Below are 21,060 nucleotides of genomic sequence, written 5' to 3' on the forward strand. Positions count from 1 at the left end.
AGGGTTTCTAAAAATAGGAAATCGTATTTCTATGAGCATGAGCAGATTTTTGCTACTCTGACTTGCAGAACTCCTTGTGAAGACAGGGAGAGTGGCATGGGTTCCTGGGTTAAGTTAATCCTGTATTTGATTTTCAAGTCAGCATATAGATCTCTCTAGATTTAAGTGGTAAAGATTTAAGATCAAAGGAAAGGGTTCCAGAACAAGACTGGGTATCTCGCCTCTGCTTACGTCAATAACCAAGTATAGACCAAGGGTGAAATTGACTGATTCTGAATATTAAGGAGCCAGAAGTTCTTGCAGCTTGTCTATGGATCAGGCATTATACTTGGTTCAGTTATAAAATGAATAGGGTAATCGTGGGGGCAAGAATGGAAATGAGTCTGTTTATGGTTCAGCATTTATTCAAATATGTAATTTATACTTGTATGCTAGAATTTTGTTTTCTAAGTTGCTTTCACTATAATAATAAAAATGTATGTTAGCTGAGCTTTCTCGTATAAGATGAAGCAACAGAGCTCCTCAAAGGTCATTCCTTACTTTTGTGTAATGGTTTTGTCTTTTATGTTGATAACCATTTCATTGAAGTAGGTGGGGCAGCGATTTTTATCTTCATTTTACAGATGAGAAAAGCTCAGAGAAAGGAGGTGATCTGTCTGAGCTTTTGTAGCTAGTCAGTCAGTGAGAGGGTGAGGATGGGAACCTCAGCTTCACTCCTAGCCCAGTGCTCCTTTTGTTTTCCATGCCATGGCTTAATGAGTAAGGAAAGACACTGAACGTGTATGCTGGATGTTGGATTTTTAGTTGAACAGGAGACCTCAAAGAGGCTAAGGAAGAATTGCATTGGGGAATGGATGAAAGCAGGCTGAAAACCTGTCAGATGTATTCTGCAGTCTTAGTTGTGAAACTGACATTTGAGCATTACTTTCATGTCTCTTTAATCTTTCTGTTAAAATGGTATTTATTCTCAATGTTGCTCTTCTGAGTAGATCAAAAAGCAGATCAGGAACCAGACACAAATGAATGCATTCCAGGAAGTGAGTAGCAGGATCTTTCTCACAAATGACTAAATGTTGCCACTTTACATGGTGTTAAATGTACTGAAATAACTAACCCCATTAATAATGCAGCATTTATTATTGTACTAAATTCTTACAGCTTACAAAACTATTTCATTCTGACAAGGGTTTTATTTATTAAAAGTATTTTACTACTCTGTGTTAGTTCATGATTCTACGGAGGGATAGTTATATATTTTTAAAATTATATATGTATGCGTTATATATACACACATTATTGCTGAATACTATTATGCTTTTGCCAGTCTCCCTGCTCTTTGAGTCTTTACTTAAAATGATATCACTTGGCAGTATGGTCTGGAGTACTGGATCTCTTATGGCCTCTAAAAAACACTATAGACAGCAAACAATTTATAATGTATTTGGACCTAGGAAAAGACTGTACTTTGACAATTAGTATGTAGTATGGCTGTGTATGCCTGTCTACATTATCTATAGAAGCAATTTTTTTAATGCCCAGGGTTTAAGCTCTGAGGTTCAAAACTAAAATAGTATAGTTCAATACATAAGGCAAGTGAACCTCTGAATCTTAAGTAGTGAATGCACATGGCAACATGGATGGATCTAGAGGGCTTTATGCTAAGTGAAATAAGTCAGAGAAAGACATAAATGTGATCTCACGTATATGTGGAATCTTAAAAAACGAAAAACAACATGCAGACTCAAAGATACAGAGAACAAATGGGTGTTTGTTGGGGGTCATGATGGGGTGAAAATGTGCAGGGGATTAACATAAAAAATAAATCATGGGAATGTAATATACAGTGTAAGGAATATGGTCAATAATATTGTAATAACATTGGGGACAAATAGTTACTAGCGTTATGGTAATCATTTCATAATGTATGCAAATGTCCAATTACTAGGTAGCACACCTGAAACTAATATAATACTGTATGTCAACTATGTTTCCATTTTAAAAAAGAAAAATGTATGTATAGTTATGGTAGCTCATATGCATCAACTAATTAGTATCCACCACCAGGGGAAGATAACAGTTATTCACTGTTTTCTGTTCACTCTTAAGACTTGTTCTTAACTGTGACTATCGTCTTGAGTACAAATAGTGCATTAAAAAGGGGTTTGTGGGGACTAGCAAAGAATGAAGATATGTTTGTGTGTCTTCTTGGCATCCCTTTTCAGAGGTGGTTTCAAAATCCTAGGCGTTGGAGTGATGAAGATACACCTACCGGCCCATAGGATTTTTAATAAGTTTCCCAACAGTCATTGGATGTGCTAATGGTTCTTAAAGAGAAGCGTTGCCAAAGGAAGGAGCCATTAGATAGAGGAAAAGTGCTGATGCTTGAAAACAGTGACTTCTCATCTGAAATCTGAAACTCTGCTCATGAGGTTCTCCTGCCAGAGATGAAGGCGCTGAGCCTTGGCACATGACCTAGGAAATAAGGCCGTCCAGGCTTCAGCCATTGGTGTGTGTTCTCTGTCTGGCTGCCGCAGAGACAACCAGACTTCTGTCTCTCAGGGGTGTCGGGTAAAGAGGCTTTTCCAGTTGCTGTTTTACCCGCAACTGGATACTTAAGTTTGGGCATCTTAGTTTATCTTTGTATGTTTTATTCAACATTTAGCCTGAGGAGTGAAAACAAAGCATAGACATGGATGATGTGTGCCTATATATCTGTGTCTTCATTTGTGACCTCCTAATTAGCTGAGTTTTTGGTCAAGGCAAAGAGGCTAATCAGTGCTAAATTCTAGATAAGTTAAATTCCCTTTTTTTGTGGTATTTTCCAAGATGAATTTTAATGCCTGGGCTGGGGTTATTCCTTTTCTTTAGTGAAGAGTGTGTTCTTACCATAAAACAAAATGAAATGCATGGTCAAAACACAAATAACTAAAGCCCAGTAAACATATTACTAAACTGACTACATTTGAGTAGTAAATATATACTTTGAAAATAATACGGAGCAATGTTATAAGAAAGTTTTGCATACTCATTGGGCTATCCTTTGCCCTTGTAGGACCTGATCTTATACTATTCAGTATAAGTCACTCAAATACGCACCATGGGAAGTAATTAAAGCAGGTTATCATCTTGTAAGACAACATAAATATATTTTGATGCATTTGTGAGCCTAAAACTAGGTGAGAGCTATTATGTGATAAGCAAATATTTAATAGTTCAAGTTTCCATTTTCCTTTATTAGATTTCTTTTAACTAATGATAAATGTACCTAATATTTAGGGCTAAACTTGAGCCTTTTGAGTTATATGTAGACAAATAATTTGATCTTTATTTATCTGTTTTCCTCGTATCTCTGCAATGAGAAAGTCAAACCAGTATATTTATGTCACATGGAAAAGATAATTTAAAGATTTCCTATCAGATATTTACTTGTTTAGCAAAGACATATATAGAGCCTAATATATGTAACACATATAGCACTGTTCTGAGTGCCTTGAAAAATATTAAGTCATTCAATACAAAAGCTCTGATTCACCATAAGAAAAGCTTAGACATTGTCATTCTTAGACCGCTGATGCTGCTACTGCTAAGTTGCTTCAGTTGTGTCCGACTCTGTGCGACCCCATAGACGGCAGCGCACCAGGCTCCCCCGTCCCTGGGATTCTCCAGGCAAGAACATTGGAGTGAGTTGCCATTTCCTTCTCCAAGTCAAATATTTGGTTACCCTGAAATACAGATTTAATAGGAAAGTGAAAAGTGAAAGTGAAGTTGCTCAGTCGTGTCCGACTCTTAGCGACCCCATGGACTGCAGCCTACCAGGCTCCTCCGTCCATGGGATTTTCCAGGCAAGAGTACTGGAGTGGGGTGCCATTGCCTTCTCCCATTCTTAGACTAAGAAGAAGAAAAGTTTTCTAACTAGAGTTAAACATATTAGGAAGAGAATTCATCATCTTGTTGTGACTTCCACATATATACTTACTGTATCAAAAAGAAACCATGTGCTACATTTTCATATTAAATTCTTAGAATATCTTAACCTGAGTCATTCATACATGGCCTTTGGATATCACTGTTGAAAGTTATCTGGATTGACAGATAGCTAAATAATTTCTATTTTCAGAAAATAATTAATTTTGAAACCGTAGTCTCTTATGATTCTGAGGGAGAAATACTCTTACAGTAATCCCAACAATCACCAAGGAATCCAACCTCCTTTTAGACATCAATAGCCAGGACACTTTTATGACTGAGTTGTGTACAAAGATCCTTGCTATTCAATGAAATAGTTTTTCAGCCTGCAGCATGTTAAAAAATATATCTCAAGGAGATGAACCAATAAAGTATAGATCTTGTGGTTCAAAGATCTACTGTGAAAAAATGTAAATTAAAACCAATTCATCTTAGTGGTATATTTCAGTATAATTCAAATCCAGTTCTCTGGTCCAATAAAACCTAGTGGTTTTTAAGTTCTGTTTTCTGTTTGGTTCAACTCCTTGCTAGTTCTCTCTCTATAATTTATGAAGATTGCATGTTGCTTACCCTACGGTCCTGTGCATGTGAACTACTGTGCCTTTAACCATTTTACAAAAACGTCTCTGTTCATAGATGGAAAAAAGTGTGTTTTCAACGTATGCCTTATGTTTGTCTGACAATTGTGAGGATAATTTTGAATGGAAATGCTGCTGTTTAGTTTCCACAGTGTCTTCACAGCCTGATAATCAGTTTTCCCACCCTGACAAACTCAAAAGGATGAGCAAGTCTGTTCCAGCATTTCTCCAAGATGAGGCAAGTTTGTCTTTTGTACCTTCCGAAAAATGGAACCAAATAAGTGGATTTGCTATGCCAAGGTTGGTGTGTTTGCATTAAGCCATAGCGGAGACCTAAGAGGCCGCAGGGGTGACCTTTGCCTCTCCTGTCAATGGACGTAGTGTTTTTGGTCCTGGAACAAGGCAAGCATATCTCATTTGACTCATACAGTAACTTTTTGGTGGTGAAGCCAGATTGCATACAGGGAATGTGACTTTTGTTTCAAAATAAGGAATTCAGGCAGAAAAATGTTGGCATGAACTTCTCTGTACTTTAGAGTACAGTTCATTTGTGAAAGCTTAGTCTAGATAGCATGACTAGCTTGAAAGCGTATGTTAAAATTACAGAGTATCAATGACATGGAAAACTTTAAGGATATCAACCAGGTGTAGGCACTTTATATACATTATCTCATTTAATCCTCCAGTAACCCTGGAAGGTGGGCACCATCACTATCCCCAGATATTACAGATGAGCAAACTGAGATTAGGAGAGATCAGGCAACCTCACTCAGCTAGAAAGGGGCTGAACCCAGGAGTGGAGTCCAGATCTGACCTTCATGCTATTAACTACTATCCCTTCTGTTTCAAATAAGAACATGACTATTATCTGTTATTCATTTAATTCATAGTGAGTACCAGGCACTCTGATATCTTTAACTCTTACTAACAAAATGTGATAGGTACAAATTTTTCCATTTTATACAAGGAGAAAGAGCCTCACAGAGCCTTTCCCCAAATTCAACAGCTACTAAAAAGTAGAGCTAGGATTTTAACTCAGGTTCTTTGACTTAACTAAGATTCCATGTTTTGCAGTCAGGTAATTAGGAGTCTGAGGTTTGATGTTAGACACTCCCACCCCTAGTTATGCTGCTGATTTGCTATGTGGTTGTGAACAATTTCCTTAACTTCCCTGAGCACTTTCTAGTACCTAACTCATTAGACTGTAAGGAGTCAGTGAGATAATGCCGGGAAAACATGCAGTGCAGTGCTGACACGTAGTACCTTAATGCTTGCTGTTGCTGTTTGCAGTTTTGGTCTGATTTTTCATGATGAAATAGAAACTTCATCCTTTCTCTTAGTAGATGGAATGTAAGGAAAGCTCTGAAAACATACAAATTACATCCCTCCTCCCCAACCTCCAGGGAACCCTTCTGTCTACACTTGAGCCTTCCGTGAACTGTACCAGAAAATATTCAACCCCTGTGCTTAAGAGCCCACATTATAGTTGCTTTGGAGAAGCACTCATTCTTTGAAACAAGCTCATGAGCTAGAAGCCAGCATAGGTACCTCATGGGGTTCCTGTGGCGTTATACCTTTGTAGATGTGCTTTGGTCTTGGCTGGTCATATGAATAAAACATCTCATAATCTGAGAGGCAAATGATACCAGTTGCTGATTGTTTTTTCTCCTTCTTTCAGTTTTAACCTGCTGCCTCATTGCTCCATGCAAAAGATAGTCCAAATAGTTTGTGGATCAGAGATGCCAAATTAAGCTGTATTGTTTTAACCTTTCAAAGTATTTGGGGTTGGACTGAATGTTAAAGAAAGTGGGATAAAGTCAGACTTTGCTTCTTCACCCACTGTCCCTTTGAGGCTTACCATCAGTCACATTTGTTGAGTGCCAACTTTGTGAAAATCAGTGTTACAAGTCATCAATACAAGGTCCTGTCCTTCCAATAATCACTAATGATCTGATGTACCAGGTAGAATGTATTATGGCTGTGATAGAGGGAAACGGTCTCTAAGCATGTGGGGAGGGAGTGTGATAATAGAAACATTAAAAAGGTGTGGATTTTTTCATCCTTGAGGAAGGATTCTTTTCTTATCCACATAAATCATTATTTTTTTAACTCCTTTCTTAATCTGCATTAGGATTGGCATCTGTTACATTGACATGTATTTGCATGGCCCTGGAATATGTTGGCATGAACTAACCACTCCTTTGTAAAGGTGTTTCCCTAACCCCAGGAGCCACTGAACTGCTCCATAAACTCTCTAACCCCAAAAGGAGCTCCTTCTGACTCACAGATCCTTAAAGCTACCATCTAATAAACTATAGATCTAAACATAATAAAATTTATTATCACCACTTTTTCTTTCTTGACCCAGGTAAATATTTCCAGGGACATATTTAAAATAAATACCTTACTGCCATTTTTTAAAAATTGTTAAAATACAATGTGGGTAGAATGTATAATTCAATATACCTCCCTGTAGCAACAAAAAAGATAAGCACAGTAACTCTATAGGAATACCTAAGAGGTGGTTTAAAATTACATATCTGTTCAGTTCACATATGTGTGTGTGTGTGTATACACATACATGCATATATGAAAAACTTGAAACACAGATCAGATTAGAATTGTTTTCCCTAGTTTAATAGTGTCTCAAGTAAAAGATTTGATTTTTAGGGAAGTTAAGCCTATGTTACCGAGAGGAATTAGGCATGACATTTTATGATTTAAGGGTAAATATTAGACCTTTTATTGTCTAGGTAAAGATAATTTCTCATATGTAGCAAAAAAGTTTGCCAAGCAATATAAATGTATAATATTAAGAGAAAGCCAAGAAAGCTCACAATATGCTATCTTCTCTAGCACCTGGGGGCCAACTTGCTGGTGAAAAAAAAAATCACTTTGCTGTTTCAGTAGCTAAACACTGCTCTCCTGCTTAAGTGAGATCCTGGGTAGACCACCCACCCCATCTTGAATCCCATTCCTTGGCAGTTAGCACTGCTGTCCTTTGACCTTGGAAAATGTCATACATGAGTGGGATAGCAAGCTATTATCTTTATCTAAACTAAGATCTTGATCTTGACTCTTTCTGAATTTGAGTTTTGTATTATATGATGTTTTGTAGAGTGATGACAGAGAGACAGATACAGCATCAGAAGGCAGTTACCAGCTCAGCAGACACAAGAAGAGCCCAAGCTCTTTAACCAATCTTAGCAGCTCCTCTGGCATGACGTCCTTGTCTTCTGTATGTAAACAAAGGCTTTGTGTTAATATCCCTCTGCTTCTGCCAACCTTGCTCTGCCACGCTCCTGCTCCTGTAAAATGGCCTTTTGTTATATTTCTCAGATTCCAGGGGCGTGAGAGGTTTGTTTTTTATCTAACCCACAATTAGCTTCTGGCTAGCTACATCTTCTTTTCTTCTCTTTTTTTAATCACAAGACAATTCATATCCGAGATAAACAAATACGGTTTGTTTTGGATGTTAAGTACTTCAAAAATAAACCTAAATTATCAACAAGATGAACCACTAAACTTCTCTGGGCGGTGAATGGGGTAACTATTACAAAGTCTGCTTTTATCAGACATGATTTGATGTACTCTTTGCAGGTATAGAATTGTACCTCTTTTAGCAAGTCATTTATTCTGACGACTAAAAGTACTGATTCACATTAAAAGGAAAGGTGATTCTTGGCCTCATGGAAGGATTCAGAATGGAATTTTCCAAAGGAAGCTCCCTGAGTATAGTTACTCAGATTTGATTTGGAGAATTTGACTTTATATAGAAGTGAGATAGTTTTGTGTGCATGTAGCATGTGTATAGAAATATATATATATATATATATGTAAATATATCCATATACATTTATCCAAATATCTATGATCTGTATATACATGCACAGATCTCATCAGATATGCTAAATGAATGATAAATCTGTGCTTAAATTCTTACTGGCCTTGCATTTTTTCAAACTCTTTTAAAAAAAATCTATTTAAATTGAATTTCTGCTGATAACAATCAAATGTATGGCCTTGGGAAGGTTTTAAACTTCCTTCATCAATCATCCATTTTCTACCCTTCCTGACCTCTAAAAGTGTATGGCTCAGTAAGCATTTTCTTAGAGGCAGTGGATGGGTAACATAGTAAAATTCCTTTTTAGTGCCTTGGAAATTTGATAGAGCAAAGTGTCACTGTGATTTGTGTGCCCTGGGGCTTCTCACATCCTCTTTATTTAACATTTTAAATTCTAAGCATGCCTAAAAATGGGACTCTGAGTGCCCCCTACTATAAAATCACCCTGTTTTGAAATGAGTCAGTATCTAAATAACTTTGCATTTCATACTTTTCATCCATGTCTCTTACAGGCAGTTTTTGTTAACCACCAGTCATCATGTCATGTATATCATGTCAGGTTGTCTGTGTTGGTATGCTTTTTTAATGCCACATTAAATTAGCTGCTTTTATATGCAAACTAGAGAAATACTGGCAAGCAAAGATTACACCCATGTAATCCTTGCGCTGGATTCGAGAGTGAGACAGACACAGACACCACGTGTTTTCCCGCGCTTTCAGGTCAGCGGCAGTGTGATGAGTGTTTATAGTGGAGACTTTGGCAATCTGGAAGTGAAAGGAAGCATCCAGTTTGCCATCGACTACGTGGACTCACTGAAGGAGTTGCATGTCTTTGTGGCCCAGTGCAAAGACTTAGCAGCAGCGGATATTAAGAAACAGCGTTCGGACCCGTAAGTACATTTTGGAGACACTATTTTCTCTTAGTTACTCTTGTAGAAATTGGGAAAGAAAGAAAGAAATTGAAGGGAAGGTATGTGTGTGACTGTGTTAAAAAGGAATGTTCGGGGGAAAAAAACGGGATTCGGAGTGGGGGAGAAAAAAAGAGTTGGGGAAAAATGCTGTTTATAGATTCATACACCAAACTTACTAAATTGTAAGAATGTCAGAGAAATACAAAGCATTTCAAGTTGGAAGGAACCTTTGAGGTCATCTTGTCCTGATTCCTTCTTTTTTACAGTTAAGGAAACAAAGGATAGAGAAGATAAGCACTGTTTGTTTATAACAAACAGTGAGACTTGAGCCCTCTGTCTCCACACACGTTTAGACTTTCTCTAAAAGGAGGGACGAGTTGGGCATACTTTATAGTGCTCAGTGATGCAGAGATAGTTAAGGTTCTAGAATAAGGTAGTTTCCACATTTAAGTTATATTCTACAGAACTTTAGGGGGAATTACCAATTCATTTTTGAAATCACAGGTTTAATGGCATTTCAGTTCAGTTATAAAAGTTGAATGACAGTCCCTCCCTTACCCCTATGCAGAAGTCTGATTCTTAATAATTTTGCTAGCATAAGCCCAACCCTTTGTTTTTGTTATAAAAGCTGCGGGGTCCCATAGCTTTTCTTTTTCCTTTTTTTTTTTGTTTTACATTGAATATGGCCTGATTAGGTATGTACCAAGATTTTTCTTTCAGAAGACAGTCTTTTTTAATTCTGCAAGCATCAAAGCCTTTTCTTAATAAGACACTAGCCAATGAAATTAAGCATCACATTAGAGGTCAGTTGTCTTCCCCCTGCCCTACATTAGTTAAGGTCAAAGGAAAAAAGGAATTCAGGGACTATCTCTTAAAAATCTTCAGAACAATTTAAAATGATCCATTCCACTGAAATCACTTAAAAGTTTAAGTATAAAGGTGCTGATGAGAGCATTTATTATATACTACTTTCCCTGCTGCTGCTAAGTCGCGTCAGTTGTGTCCGACTCTGTGTGACCCCATAGATGGCAGTCCACCAGGCTCCCCCGTCCCTGGGATTCTCCAGGCAAGAACACTGGAGTGGGTTGCCATTTCCTTCTCCAATACATGAAAATGAAAACGGAAAGTGAAGTCGCTCAGTCGTGTCCGACTCTTCGCGACCCCATGGGCTGTAGCCCACCAGGCTCCTCCGTCCATGGGATTTTCCAGGCAAGAGTACTGGAGTGGGGTGCCATTGCCTTCTCCGACTTTCGCTAGTGTCATGAAATAATTATTCCTATCAATTTCTAATGTATTTTTAAAAGTACAGGTAGACATGTCACTTTTATTTTCTCTGACCTTCTTGTCTATTCAATTCTCTTTTTAGATACGTAAAGACTTACCTATTACCAGACAAAGGCAAAATGGGCAAGAAGAAAACACTTGTAGTGAAGAAAACTTTGAATCCTGTGTATAACGAGATACTGCGGGTACCTACAACCTCTCTGTCTAGGAAAATCCCAAATGGTGACCTATGCATTTAAAAGGCCGTGTCATCTTGGGTAATATCTCTGCAGAGGAAGTCAGTCCCCAAGAGAGAAGGAAATGAATAACCACTTTCTGAGAATCTGCTTTGTATGAGATGATACACCATGACTGTTGTATGCCTTGTCTCATGCACGCCCTCCATGCTCTGCCAGGGATTATTATTATCTTCATCTCACAGATGAGGCAAATGAAGCTTAAGGAAATAAAGGAAACTGGATACACCGATGATAAAGTTGAGCACTGCAGCCAAAACAATCTTATAAAAGCCCAATTCTGATCGTGTTATTTCTCTGCTTAAAATCTTGGAGGACTCCCATTAGCCTTAAGGTCAAGCCCGCCCATCTTAACATGCACACCCCTCCCTTGAGAACCTGAGCTCTGGCCTCATCCTTCCACTTTCTTCAGGTTATCCTGATTCCTTTCTGTTCTTCGGAGGAATTACATTCTCTCACTCTGCTAGGACTTTCTCTTCCTTCAAACTGGGATGTTCTTCCCCATGCTGTCCATAACTACTTCCCACAGCCTGAAATGCCTCTTTCTGTGAGAGGTTGTCTCTTAACTCCTAAGTTTCCCTGCTGTCTGCTGCCTCAGTCTCTTTGTTTCACAATAGGCAGTGTTGACTTTCAGCACTTTAACCGCTGGTTTAATTGTAAATTCCCCAAGAGCAGGGATCAACTCTAGGTGGTTTATAAACTGCATACCGTGTGCCAATGACTTAACCCATCTGCACTTTAGATCTGCAAACGGGAGATAAGAAGAGTACCTATCTGGGACTTCCCCAGCGGTCCAGTGGTTAAGAATCCGAGCTTCCATTGCAGGGACCACAGGTTCAATCCTTTGTGGGAGAACTAAGATCCTTCCTGCTGCACGGTGTGGCCAAAAAGTTTTTAAAATTAATTTATAAGAAAAAAAGAATAGTGTCTACCTACCTCAGTAGTTGTGAACATCAAAAGAGTTAATATGTGTAAAGTGATAAGTATGCATTCGTGTGTGTTAGTCACTTAGTCATGTCCGACTCTTTGTGACCCCATGGACTGTAGCCCACCAGGCTCCTCTGTCCATGGTTTTCTCCAGGCAAGGATACTGGAGGGGGTTGCCATTTCCTTATCCAGGGGATCTTCCCAACCCAGGGATCGAACCCAGGTCTCCTGCATTGCAGGCAGATTCTTTACCATCTGAGCTATAGGGAAGTCCATAGTATAGTATGCATTAAACACTTAGTAAATGCTGAGTCTTAGTACAGTGTCTGGGATAGGTACTTTATAAATGTTTATTGGAAGGAGAGATGGCTCGATAGATGAGTGGAGAATATACCTTGCTCAAATGCCCATGTTCTATCTTCCTGAAAACTGTCTCATGCTGCCTTAGTCATGGGTAACAGATTATTTAAAACAACAAATGTGAGAAGTATTATTCATTCTTTCTTTCTGAAAATTCTGTCCAAGTATTTGGTTATCCTCTGAGAAAGAGAGCGGCATTAAATTAACCCTCAGTTATCCATGGGTTAATTGTCTGTAGATTTTCTGTAGCAAGTTTTTAATTACAGTTTGACTGTGATACACCTCAGCATCCTTGCTATATCTAGGTCATCTACTTCAACCATGAACTCAGGAAAAGCCAGCTCATTTAAATGGTAAACTCAGAGAAAAGCAAGTCTACTACAACCAAAATGGACATTCAAGTAGTATATCATAAAGCCAAGTAGAGATTATTTTTAGATTAGAAAGACTATATCCCTTCCATAATTATATGGACTACATTTCAGATTAAAACTGTTAGGATGCCCCCCAAAAAGCAAAAAACAGGTCGATCTTTTCTTAAAAAATATTTTGTCCTTGCCAAATATCAATGATTGGAGAGATTGTATATATATGGAGCAGGTGAAATATGGGAACTCTTCTGTACTTTCTTTTCAATTTTGTGCAAATCTCAAACTGCTCTAACAATTAGTCTATTAAAAAAAAACACCTTGTCCTCAGGTAGAAAACAAACCATTGGATTAAGCTTCATTTGTATTTTTAGACTGAATTGGATTCCTGTTATATCTAGTTAGAACTAAAAACATCCAGTAAAAATTGAATAACTGGCTTTTGTTTTTAGAGAGCTATTACCAACTATGATACTTGAGCCATGATTTGCTTTTCCAGAGAGGGAAAGAAAAATCAGCTTTTGTGAAAGATGAATTTTAGCTCTTTGAAACGAGACACTTAGAATAAGATGACTTTGCAGTATTTTTGAGACTTGAAACCTAACAGATGAGAAAATCTGATCTACACAGAGGACTTTATCTTCACCTCTATGTCATAACTTTGGCCTGAAATAATAATATTTACCCCTTTAATTTCCTTCTTTGAACTGCAGTATAAAATCGACAAGCAAATCTTAAAGACACAGAAGCTGAACCTGTCTGTTTGGCATCGAGATACATTTAAGCGCAATAGTTTTCTAGGGGAAGTGGAACTTGATTTGGAAACTTGGGACTGGGACAACAAACAGAATAAACAATTGAAGTGGTACCCTCTAAAGCGGAAGGTAAGTTTGGAGTTTTTTGTTTGGTTTGGTGGTTTGGGGCCTGGGATTCAGGAGAGAGCTGCTATAAGATTCCATTTTCATTCAGAATGCTTATCCATTGTTTGGGATCATCATGTCTTTTCACTCTGTCCAATAAATCTCTTAGGCTCCTTTCTATGTTTTGTAGTGTTTCTTCCCCTATCTATTCTTTGGGCTGGCTAGTTTCTGCTAACCAATCTTTTAGTTCAATAATTTTCTTATCTGCTGTGTCTAATCTAGTATCTATCTAATATCTAGATGGATATCTATGGGTCCTCAGTTATTATACTTTCAGATTTATATTTTCACTTGACTCTTTTTTATAGATTCTATTTTTCTGCTACAATTCTTTATCTTCTCAGTATCTTTATGAATTTATTAATCAAAGTTACTCAAAGTATGTATCTGAAAACTCCTATATCTTAAACATTTGTGAGTCTCATCTAATTTTTATTGTTTAGTCATTTGGCCCTTTGTTCTGGTATGCCTGTTCATTTTTTTTTATTGCACACTGGACACTGCATGTGAAAAATTCTAGGGATAATTTGAGAGGGTTTACTTTTGCATTTGACACACAGAGAAAGGACACACTGCCTCAATCTAGCCTGGTAACGAACTGACGAGAAGCTTTCACGTGGTCTGATCTCATTTTTCTTTGCCCATATTTCTAGGCTGTGGTCTTTCATGGGCTCCAACTGAAAACCTAGGTAGTAGTTTGCATATTTTAGCATGTATCCAACCTGGCCCCAAAATATGCATTTCTAACAAATCCTCAGGCATTGCTGATACTGCCGGCCTGGGGCCCATACTTTGAAAACTATCCATCTAGAGTGTTTTCTGAGACCATCTCTCCTTAGCTGGCCAAATTTTGCCTCCCCAGCTCAGTGAGAGGCTGTGCTCAGCTTCTTAGCCTCTTTCTGCTAAGTCTGTTGTACTCTCAGTTAGCACTACTCAAAATGCAACTAATGCCTCGAAGTGGAAAGAAAGAATTTCAGGCTACAACAGCTTATCCATTTGAACCCTATCTATCTTAATAATTCTTCAGCACCTTCAAATAGATTTGTTTAATCTAGTTTTTTTGTTGTTCTCAATGTGACGGTTAAGTGTGATACATACAATTTATACAAACTTTTAAGTATCTATACAGTAAAGCCATTCTACTAAAGGAATGGTTCCAAAATACCACATCAAAGTCACCTGAAGCTCTTATTTCTAGGTCTACCCAAGACTTGCTAGTTAAGAATTTCTCAGAAGTTGTCAAAAGCATCTCATTTTTAGCTTTTTTCCGTTATGTTTCTGACATATAGCCCTGTTTTGGCAATAAGGGTCTAAAAGACTAGAATTTGAAAGTAAAACCACCTGTTCTATAATAAATACACATTTTTAAAAATTTATTTATTTTAATTGGAGGCTAATTACTTTACAATATTGTGGTGGTTTTTGCCATACGTCGACCTGAATCAGCCGTGGGCGTACATTGTAATATACATTGTACCTTTTACATTGTAAAATGATTGTTCAGTTTTTGTTATTCTTACAGGCATCTCCTCATCTGGTCTAAAATAATTAGGTTAATGCAGCTATGAAAATGTATAATTTGTTCCCCACCCATACCCCAGCTCTTCCTACTCCTTTAAAGAAAGAAAATACAGATAAGTTGTTTTATGTGCTGGCTGGATCACTAACAAAAATGTATGTATTTTTATAAAAATCTAAACATTTCAGAACACCTTTCCCATCTCCAAGAAACCCATTCTGATTTCTCTGAACTGAAGGACTTAAAATGTGTTCTGGGTACCCTGCAGAGTTTTCCAGGATACACAGTGTAGCCTTCCCAGATATCAAAGCAACAGTCCATCTGTGATGGGGAGGGAAATTTCAATCCAGGGCACTCATGAATGATACCTATGCTCAGAAATGAGGCAGATATGGCCCTGTAACAGAGCACCAACAAACGGGGTGAATGTTTTGTGTCTCACAATGACATGCCTTCATTTGCCAGACAGCACCAGTTCCCCTTGAAGCAGAAAACAGAGGTGAGATGAAGTTGGCTCTCCAGTATGTCCCAGAGCCAGTGCCTGGTATGTACTGATTTTCTGTCCAGATTTATGGCCTTACTTTAGCCCTCCCCTCTCCAAAGATTTCTTTGAGTTCTATGTTGTTTTTTTTTGTTTGTTTATTTTCAAAGGTGAAGCTCTAAATTAACTTACTAACTTAGTAAGGGTCCAAATGAGTCAATCCACATTTGTAAAACTAGAACATTTTCTTTATTTTTAATTGTGATCAAAACACATTAAAAAAAAATACATAACATAAAATTTTTCTTAACCATATTTAAGTGTGCGATTAGTTGTGGTTGTTCTGTGCTTACTCAGTTGTGTTCGAGTCTTTGCGACCCCATGGACTCTGCCAGACTCCTCTGTCCACATGATTGTCCAGGCAAGAACACTGGGTGGGTTGTCATCTTCTCCTCCAGGGGATCTTCCTGACCCAGGGACTGAACCCTCATCTCCTGCATTGACAGGTAGATTCTTTACCACTGTACCTCCTGGGAAGCCCATTAGCAGTGTTAAGCATCTTTACAATGCTGTGAAGCATGTCTCTGGACTTTTTCATCTTGTACGTCTGAAACTCTATACCCATTAAACCACAACTCTTCTCTTGCCCTTCCTTCCAGGATCCCCTTCCTGGTAACCACCATTATATTTTTTCTGTTTCTTTGAGAAGAATTCTCATTTTTTTCTCAGCCCAGTTTGCAGCCCTTGTTTTAACTTCGGCCTCACTCTCCCCAAAGTTTGTATCTACACAGTGTAAATGGCCTTTCCTGTGTAGTGCTGTGATATAAATGGAACTGGAGTAGTTTTTTTCCCCCCACAGGTGGAAATGAAAAGAATCCATATTAAGCCCCTAAGAAATTAGAGCTCATTTGTCCTCTACTCTCAAGGTCTCATTAGGGTAGAAAGTTTTTTCTTCAGAATTACTACATTGCATCTTTGATGTTAGAGCCTCAGGTCTCTAGCACAGTTAAGGAGCAAGAGACTGTCAGGAAATGAGTGCTAACCCTTCTCTCATTTCTCACACAGTTCCCTAAGTTACTCTCCTTAAGAATTCATATGAGGGACATCTGTGGTGGTCCAGTGGCTAAGCTTCTGTGCTCCCGATACAGGGGGCCAGGGTTCAATCCCTGCTTAGGGAACTAGACCCCATGTGACCAACTAAAAGTTTGCATGGCACAACTAGCCAGCCTGAATACTGCATCTAAGACCCAGCACAGCCAAATAGATAAACAAATAGAAATAAATGTTTCTTAAAGGTAGTGGTATGACAGAAATGATAGTGAGGGCAGTGATTAAACAGAGAAAGGCATTCCAATCCAGCTTAAAAAAAAAAGAGAGGACCAGCAAAGCATATCTTTAGGCCACATGGCAGCCAAACTGCCATCTGGTTACATCTGGATCTTTTTAAAAGACAGATTCTTTTCTATATAATTTGTATCCTCTCATTTATGGTCAACATACATAGAAATTCTGCTAGTCTCATTTCCCATTTTCCCCATGATTACTTTTGGCTGGGGGAAGGGCAGGAGACCCCCATGTGATGGACTCCAGCTTGTGTGAGTTTTTGCTCCTATAATAGTTTCTCCTCCCTGGAATAGCTTCCTCTTCCCTAAACCTATCCAAGTCTTTAGATGAAATCCCATCTCCTCTGTAAAGCTTTTCCTGAATGCATTTACCCTCACTGATCCCATCATCTTCTAGAACGTCACAGTAATAACTTGGCATTTCATTCTATATTACATTTTACTGCTTTTATTGAGTTTCTGTCTCTAGCTTACCTGTACACATTTCCCAAGCACATAGATTTCTTGCATTCCTTGTATATCCAACAGCATTCCTAGCACAGGGCTGAGCATATAATAGATGCTCATTAAACACTGATCGGTTGACAGATTGGGTTCACCCATCCAGAAAAACATGGGGTCGCAAAGAGTTGGACACAACTGAGAGATTAACACTTTCACTTTTTCCCCTCCATCCATGTGCACCCAACCTATATAGAAACTTCAGACTAAGGCCAATTTCTCAGCAATTCCCTCCTATAATATTGGCTCTTACATGTGTCTATACAATACTCCTATAAAATGCACAACTACTTTTAACAAGAGTGGCTATACCTAAACCAGTACCTGTTTTGGTTACTTTATACTCAGGTTTGTTTAAATGCTTCCTATGAGCACTGATTGATAGTGGTATTAATATTTGAAAAGTATATGCATCTCACTGAGTAGTTTTGAACATAACTATAAATGGATGATTCACATACCTAATATCTATAATTGATCTTGTTGAGCCAAGCAAGACCCAGAAACAATGATGTAATATTCTGTACTTGCAATAAATTATTTTTATTTTATTGAGCTACTTGAGCTCACTACAGTCAGACTATGAAAAATGTAATTAAGAATAGATATAATCATTGATGATCATATCAGCAAGCACTCAGTCACGTCGCTGTGCCAGACCATTTTTAGATTGGCATCTTGGGAGGCAGTACTGCCAAGAGAGGAATGGCAGTGGAATTCCATTTTCTCTCTCTTTTTCTGTTATAGGTAAAAAACTTCCTACAACTGGAGAAGTGCACATCTGGGTGAAGGAGTGCCTCGATCTACCACTGCTAAGGGGCAGCCATCTAAATTCTTTTGTTAAATGGTACCAGCATCGATAATTCTGCCTCCCTCAGTTCCAAAATAGCCTGGCCTTTGCCAATTGGTTTTAATTTTCTGTAGCTGTGATGCTGAAGTTCATCATTCATAGTATAAATGAAATAACTTGAGACAGTGGTGACACAAGCTAGAAGGATCTTTGACATGAACCCCCTGCAAGGCTCCATTTAGTGTAATAGGGAATACATACAACAGGAGGTACATCTGCTGGTGAGGACAATATTCAGTACCAAAGGGTTTATGAAATGGCTAATGGTGATACCACACCCCTTGTATCATTTGTCGAACATCTGTATTGTGGCCCATTTGCAAAAAAAGCCTTTTGCATCAGCCTGTGAATATCTGGAAGTTATTTGATAAACAGATCCACACTAATAATTAGCTCATAAGAGCTTGAAACAGTTTGGGTTTTTAAGTTGCAAACCTTTTTCTCAGTTATAATGTAAATGCCTGGCATCTAGAAAATAGTGACTAAACAGATGTTATTGTGCTATCCTGACTCTCTCTAACTAATTTTATCTATGTAGATTTTATCAGAAGATGAGTTATTGCTACTTAAGTTTATATGACATTATTTAGGATTTTCCCTATACATATTCTTCACAGATGTCAACTGGTAAGCTTTTCAGCTCAGGTCAATCTCCCATTCTAAGACTAGGCCCAACCCTTCCTGCCTTTACAAGAGGCATGGTAGGGTAAATTAGTTTCAATTATTACCATAAATTATATGTAAATAATCACAAATATGTAATATAATTTATTCCCAAAGTCAAATCTAGGGAATTGGAGAGGTTTCTTTTCTTTTTCAATTCTGTACAAGGCTAATTTCTTAGCCTCTCACAGATAATCAGGAGTAGATTTTAGAGGAATCCTCAAACAGTTGCTATATAGTAAATGCTAAATGCAGGTACTGAACTAAGTTGTTTGCTTAATCTGTAATTCTAATATTAACCTTATGAAGTAGGCATCACCATTCCCATTTCATAGATGAGGAAGCAAGCGTCTGAGAAGTTAAGTCGATTTCCCACAATACACAGCCAATAAGTAGCACAGTCAGGACTTCCTCAAAGCAAATCTGGTCCACTCTAGTGCATAATCTTGCCAGCAGAATGCCCACCATTACCATCTCTCTACGTTCTTTTTTCTTCTATTTCCTCTTGCCAATCCTCAGTAGCTGAAGCACACTAAAAACACGAGCGTTTGTTGTCTTACTCACATGCTCTCACGGTAATGTTTCCTTTTGTAGTACCATCCTTCCAGACACAAGCAGGAAAAGCCGCCAGAAGACGAGAGCTGTGGGGAAAACCACCAACCCTGTCTTCAACCACACCATGGTCTATGATGGGTTCAGGCCTGAGGATCTGACAGAAGCCTGTGTAGAGCTTACTGTCTGGGACCATTACAAATTAACCAACCAGTTTTTGGGAGGTCTTCGGATTGGCTTTGGAACAGGTAACGGGTTACATTTTAAATTTTCCATGAGTCTAATGCTTCTGGAGACGCTAGAGGTTGGTTGGTTTGCTTCTTCCTAATGAAAACAGAGACTCTATTTCTGTTAAGTGTGGTGAAATGAATGAGTGAAGGAATGTCAAGCTGTGTGCCAGGGACTCGAGATATGAAGACTAATAGGATGCTGTGTTTGTCCACACAGAGCTTAAGTGATTGTGGGGGAAACCAGAAAAGCCTTCATCACTACCCTTTCCTGAAAAACCGTTTATGGCCCTTCATGGCTAAATGTGTGCTTTGCATAATAATAGCAGCTAACATTTATGGAGCACTGGTCACTGTACCGAGTGCTTTATTTGCATTATTGCATTCGATCCTCACAGAAGTTCTATGAGTTATTTCTAATGTTATACCCAGAGACACTGATGTTCCAAGAAATTAAGAAACAGAGCTAATAAGTGGCAGAGCCAAGATTCAAAATTGAGTGTGTTAGACACTAAAGCTATAACTACACTTTCTTAGGGATCACCTACTGTCGCTTTCAATCCAATGCTGGAATCCTCCCTACTGTTCCATTATACACCTGACAGATTCTCATCTACATTTTATATGGTCAAGAAGAGAAGTCATTACTGAGAGTAATGAGAATAATCCCAGTTGTGGAGAGTTCCATTATCAGACATCTCATACAATTAAATAGATCTTTTCTTCTGTTGAGTCCCAGCCCTGCTGGTGATGTTAAAACTCTCCCTAGCTGTCTCCATTGGTGATTATAATTAGGAAATGACTCAGTTTTTCCCAATGAACTATTCCTTTCTAAATGCAAAGCTTCCCCTTTTTTGTCCAGGTAAAAGCTATGGTACTGAAGTGGATTGGATGGACTCTACTTCAGAGGAAGTGGCTCTCTGGGAAAAGATGGTGAAGTCTCCCAACACTTGGATTGAAGCAATCCTGCCTCTCCGAATGCTGTTGATTGCCAAGATTTCCAAGTGAAGCCAAAGTCCACTGGCTCCTCCACTGAAAACCACCAGACAGGTGGAATCCGATCTTGTAGGCAGAGATCCTCACCTTCCATCTGTTGCCTGGAACAAATGCTACATAGCATGTTAAAGTCAACCTGCACATGCTTCTTTGGTTACAAGGACTAAAAAACTAAAAAAATAACAAAATGTGTAACTTAATTTGTGACTGCAACATTAAAAGAAGATGGTTGAGAAAGCTAAGAAAATCAAAGCATTGCTGCTGCTTCAAAGAAAAAGCTGCCAGAAAAATATTAAATGTTGTTAATAAGAAAAAGTTTCCAGTTTGCTATCATGTGTTTCAAACCACAAAAGGGTTAGGAAGGCCTCCCACTTGATCACTGAAAACCCTTGCAGGAATTGAAAAAATGTTGGTTGTTGAAGAGTGACTCAAAGATATTCCTATGAGCAGGGGGGAAAAAAAAGATTAGAATATCGTGAAGATAAAGAATTTGTTCATAAGAAAACTATTCACTCTGTAGTCTCTACTGAAATA

The 21,060-nt window shown here is 38.3% G+C and overlaps 1 protein-coding gene across 10 annotated transcripts in view; it reads left to right on the top strand.

Annotated features, from left to right (window-relative positions):
* SYTL2 (synaptotagmin like 2) overlaps positions 1-20,848 on the top strand; it is a 120,087-nt gene extending 99,239 nt beyond the window's left edge. For 3 of the 10 annotated variants that reach the window (XM_070365239.1, XM_070365240.1, XM_070365234.1), the window contains 10 exons: positions 990-1,037; positions 4,688-4,782; positions 7,663-7,782; positions 9,109-9,278; positions 10,666-10,768; positions 13,188-13,358; positions 15,379-15,457; positions 17,986-18,085; positions 19,346-19,551; positions 20,393-20,848. In XM_070365239.1, coding sequence (XP_070221340.1) covers positions 990-1,037; positions 4,688-4,782; positions 7,663-7,782; positions 9,109-9,278; positions 10,666-10,768; positions 13,188-13,358; positions 15,379-15,457; positions 17,986-18,085; positions 19,346-19,551; positions 20,393-20,538 — 1,238 coding nt within the window. In that variant the 3' untranslated portion in view covers positions 20,539-20,848. Of the gene's footprint in view, positions 1-989; positions 1,038-4,687; positions 4,783-7,662; positions 7,783-9,108; positions 9,279-10,665; positions 10,769-13,187; positions 13,359-15,378; positions 15,461-17,985; positions 18,086-19,345; positions 19,552-20,392 lie in introns of those variants that run through there. The other 7 variants (XM_070365242.1, XM_070365236.1, XM_070365241.1 and 4 more) reach the window with 5 other exon arrangements.
* The last annotated feature ends 212 nt before the right edge of the window (positions 20,849-21,060 follow it).

Source organism: Bos mutus, chromosome 29, assembly GCF_027580195.1.
Source record: "Bos mutus isolate GX-2022 chromosome 29, NWIPB_WYAK_1.1, whole genome shotgun sequence".
Taxonomy (NCBI): Eukaryota; Metazoa; Chordata; class Mammalia; order Artiodactyla; family Bovidae; genus Bos; species Bos mutus.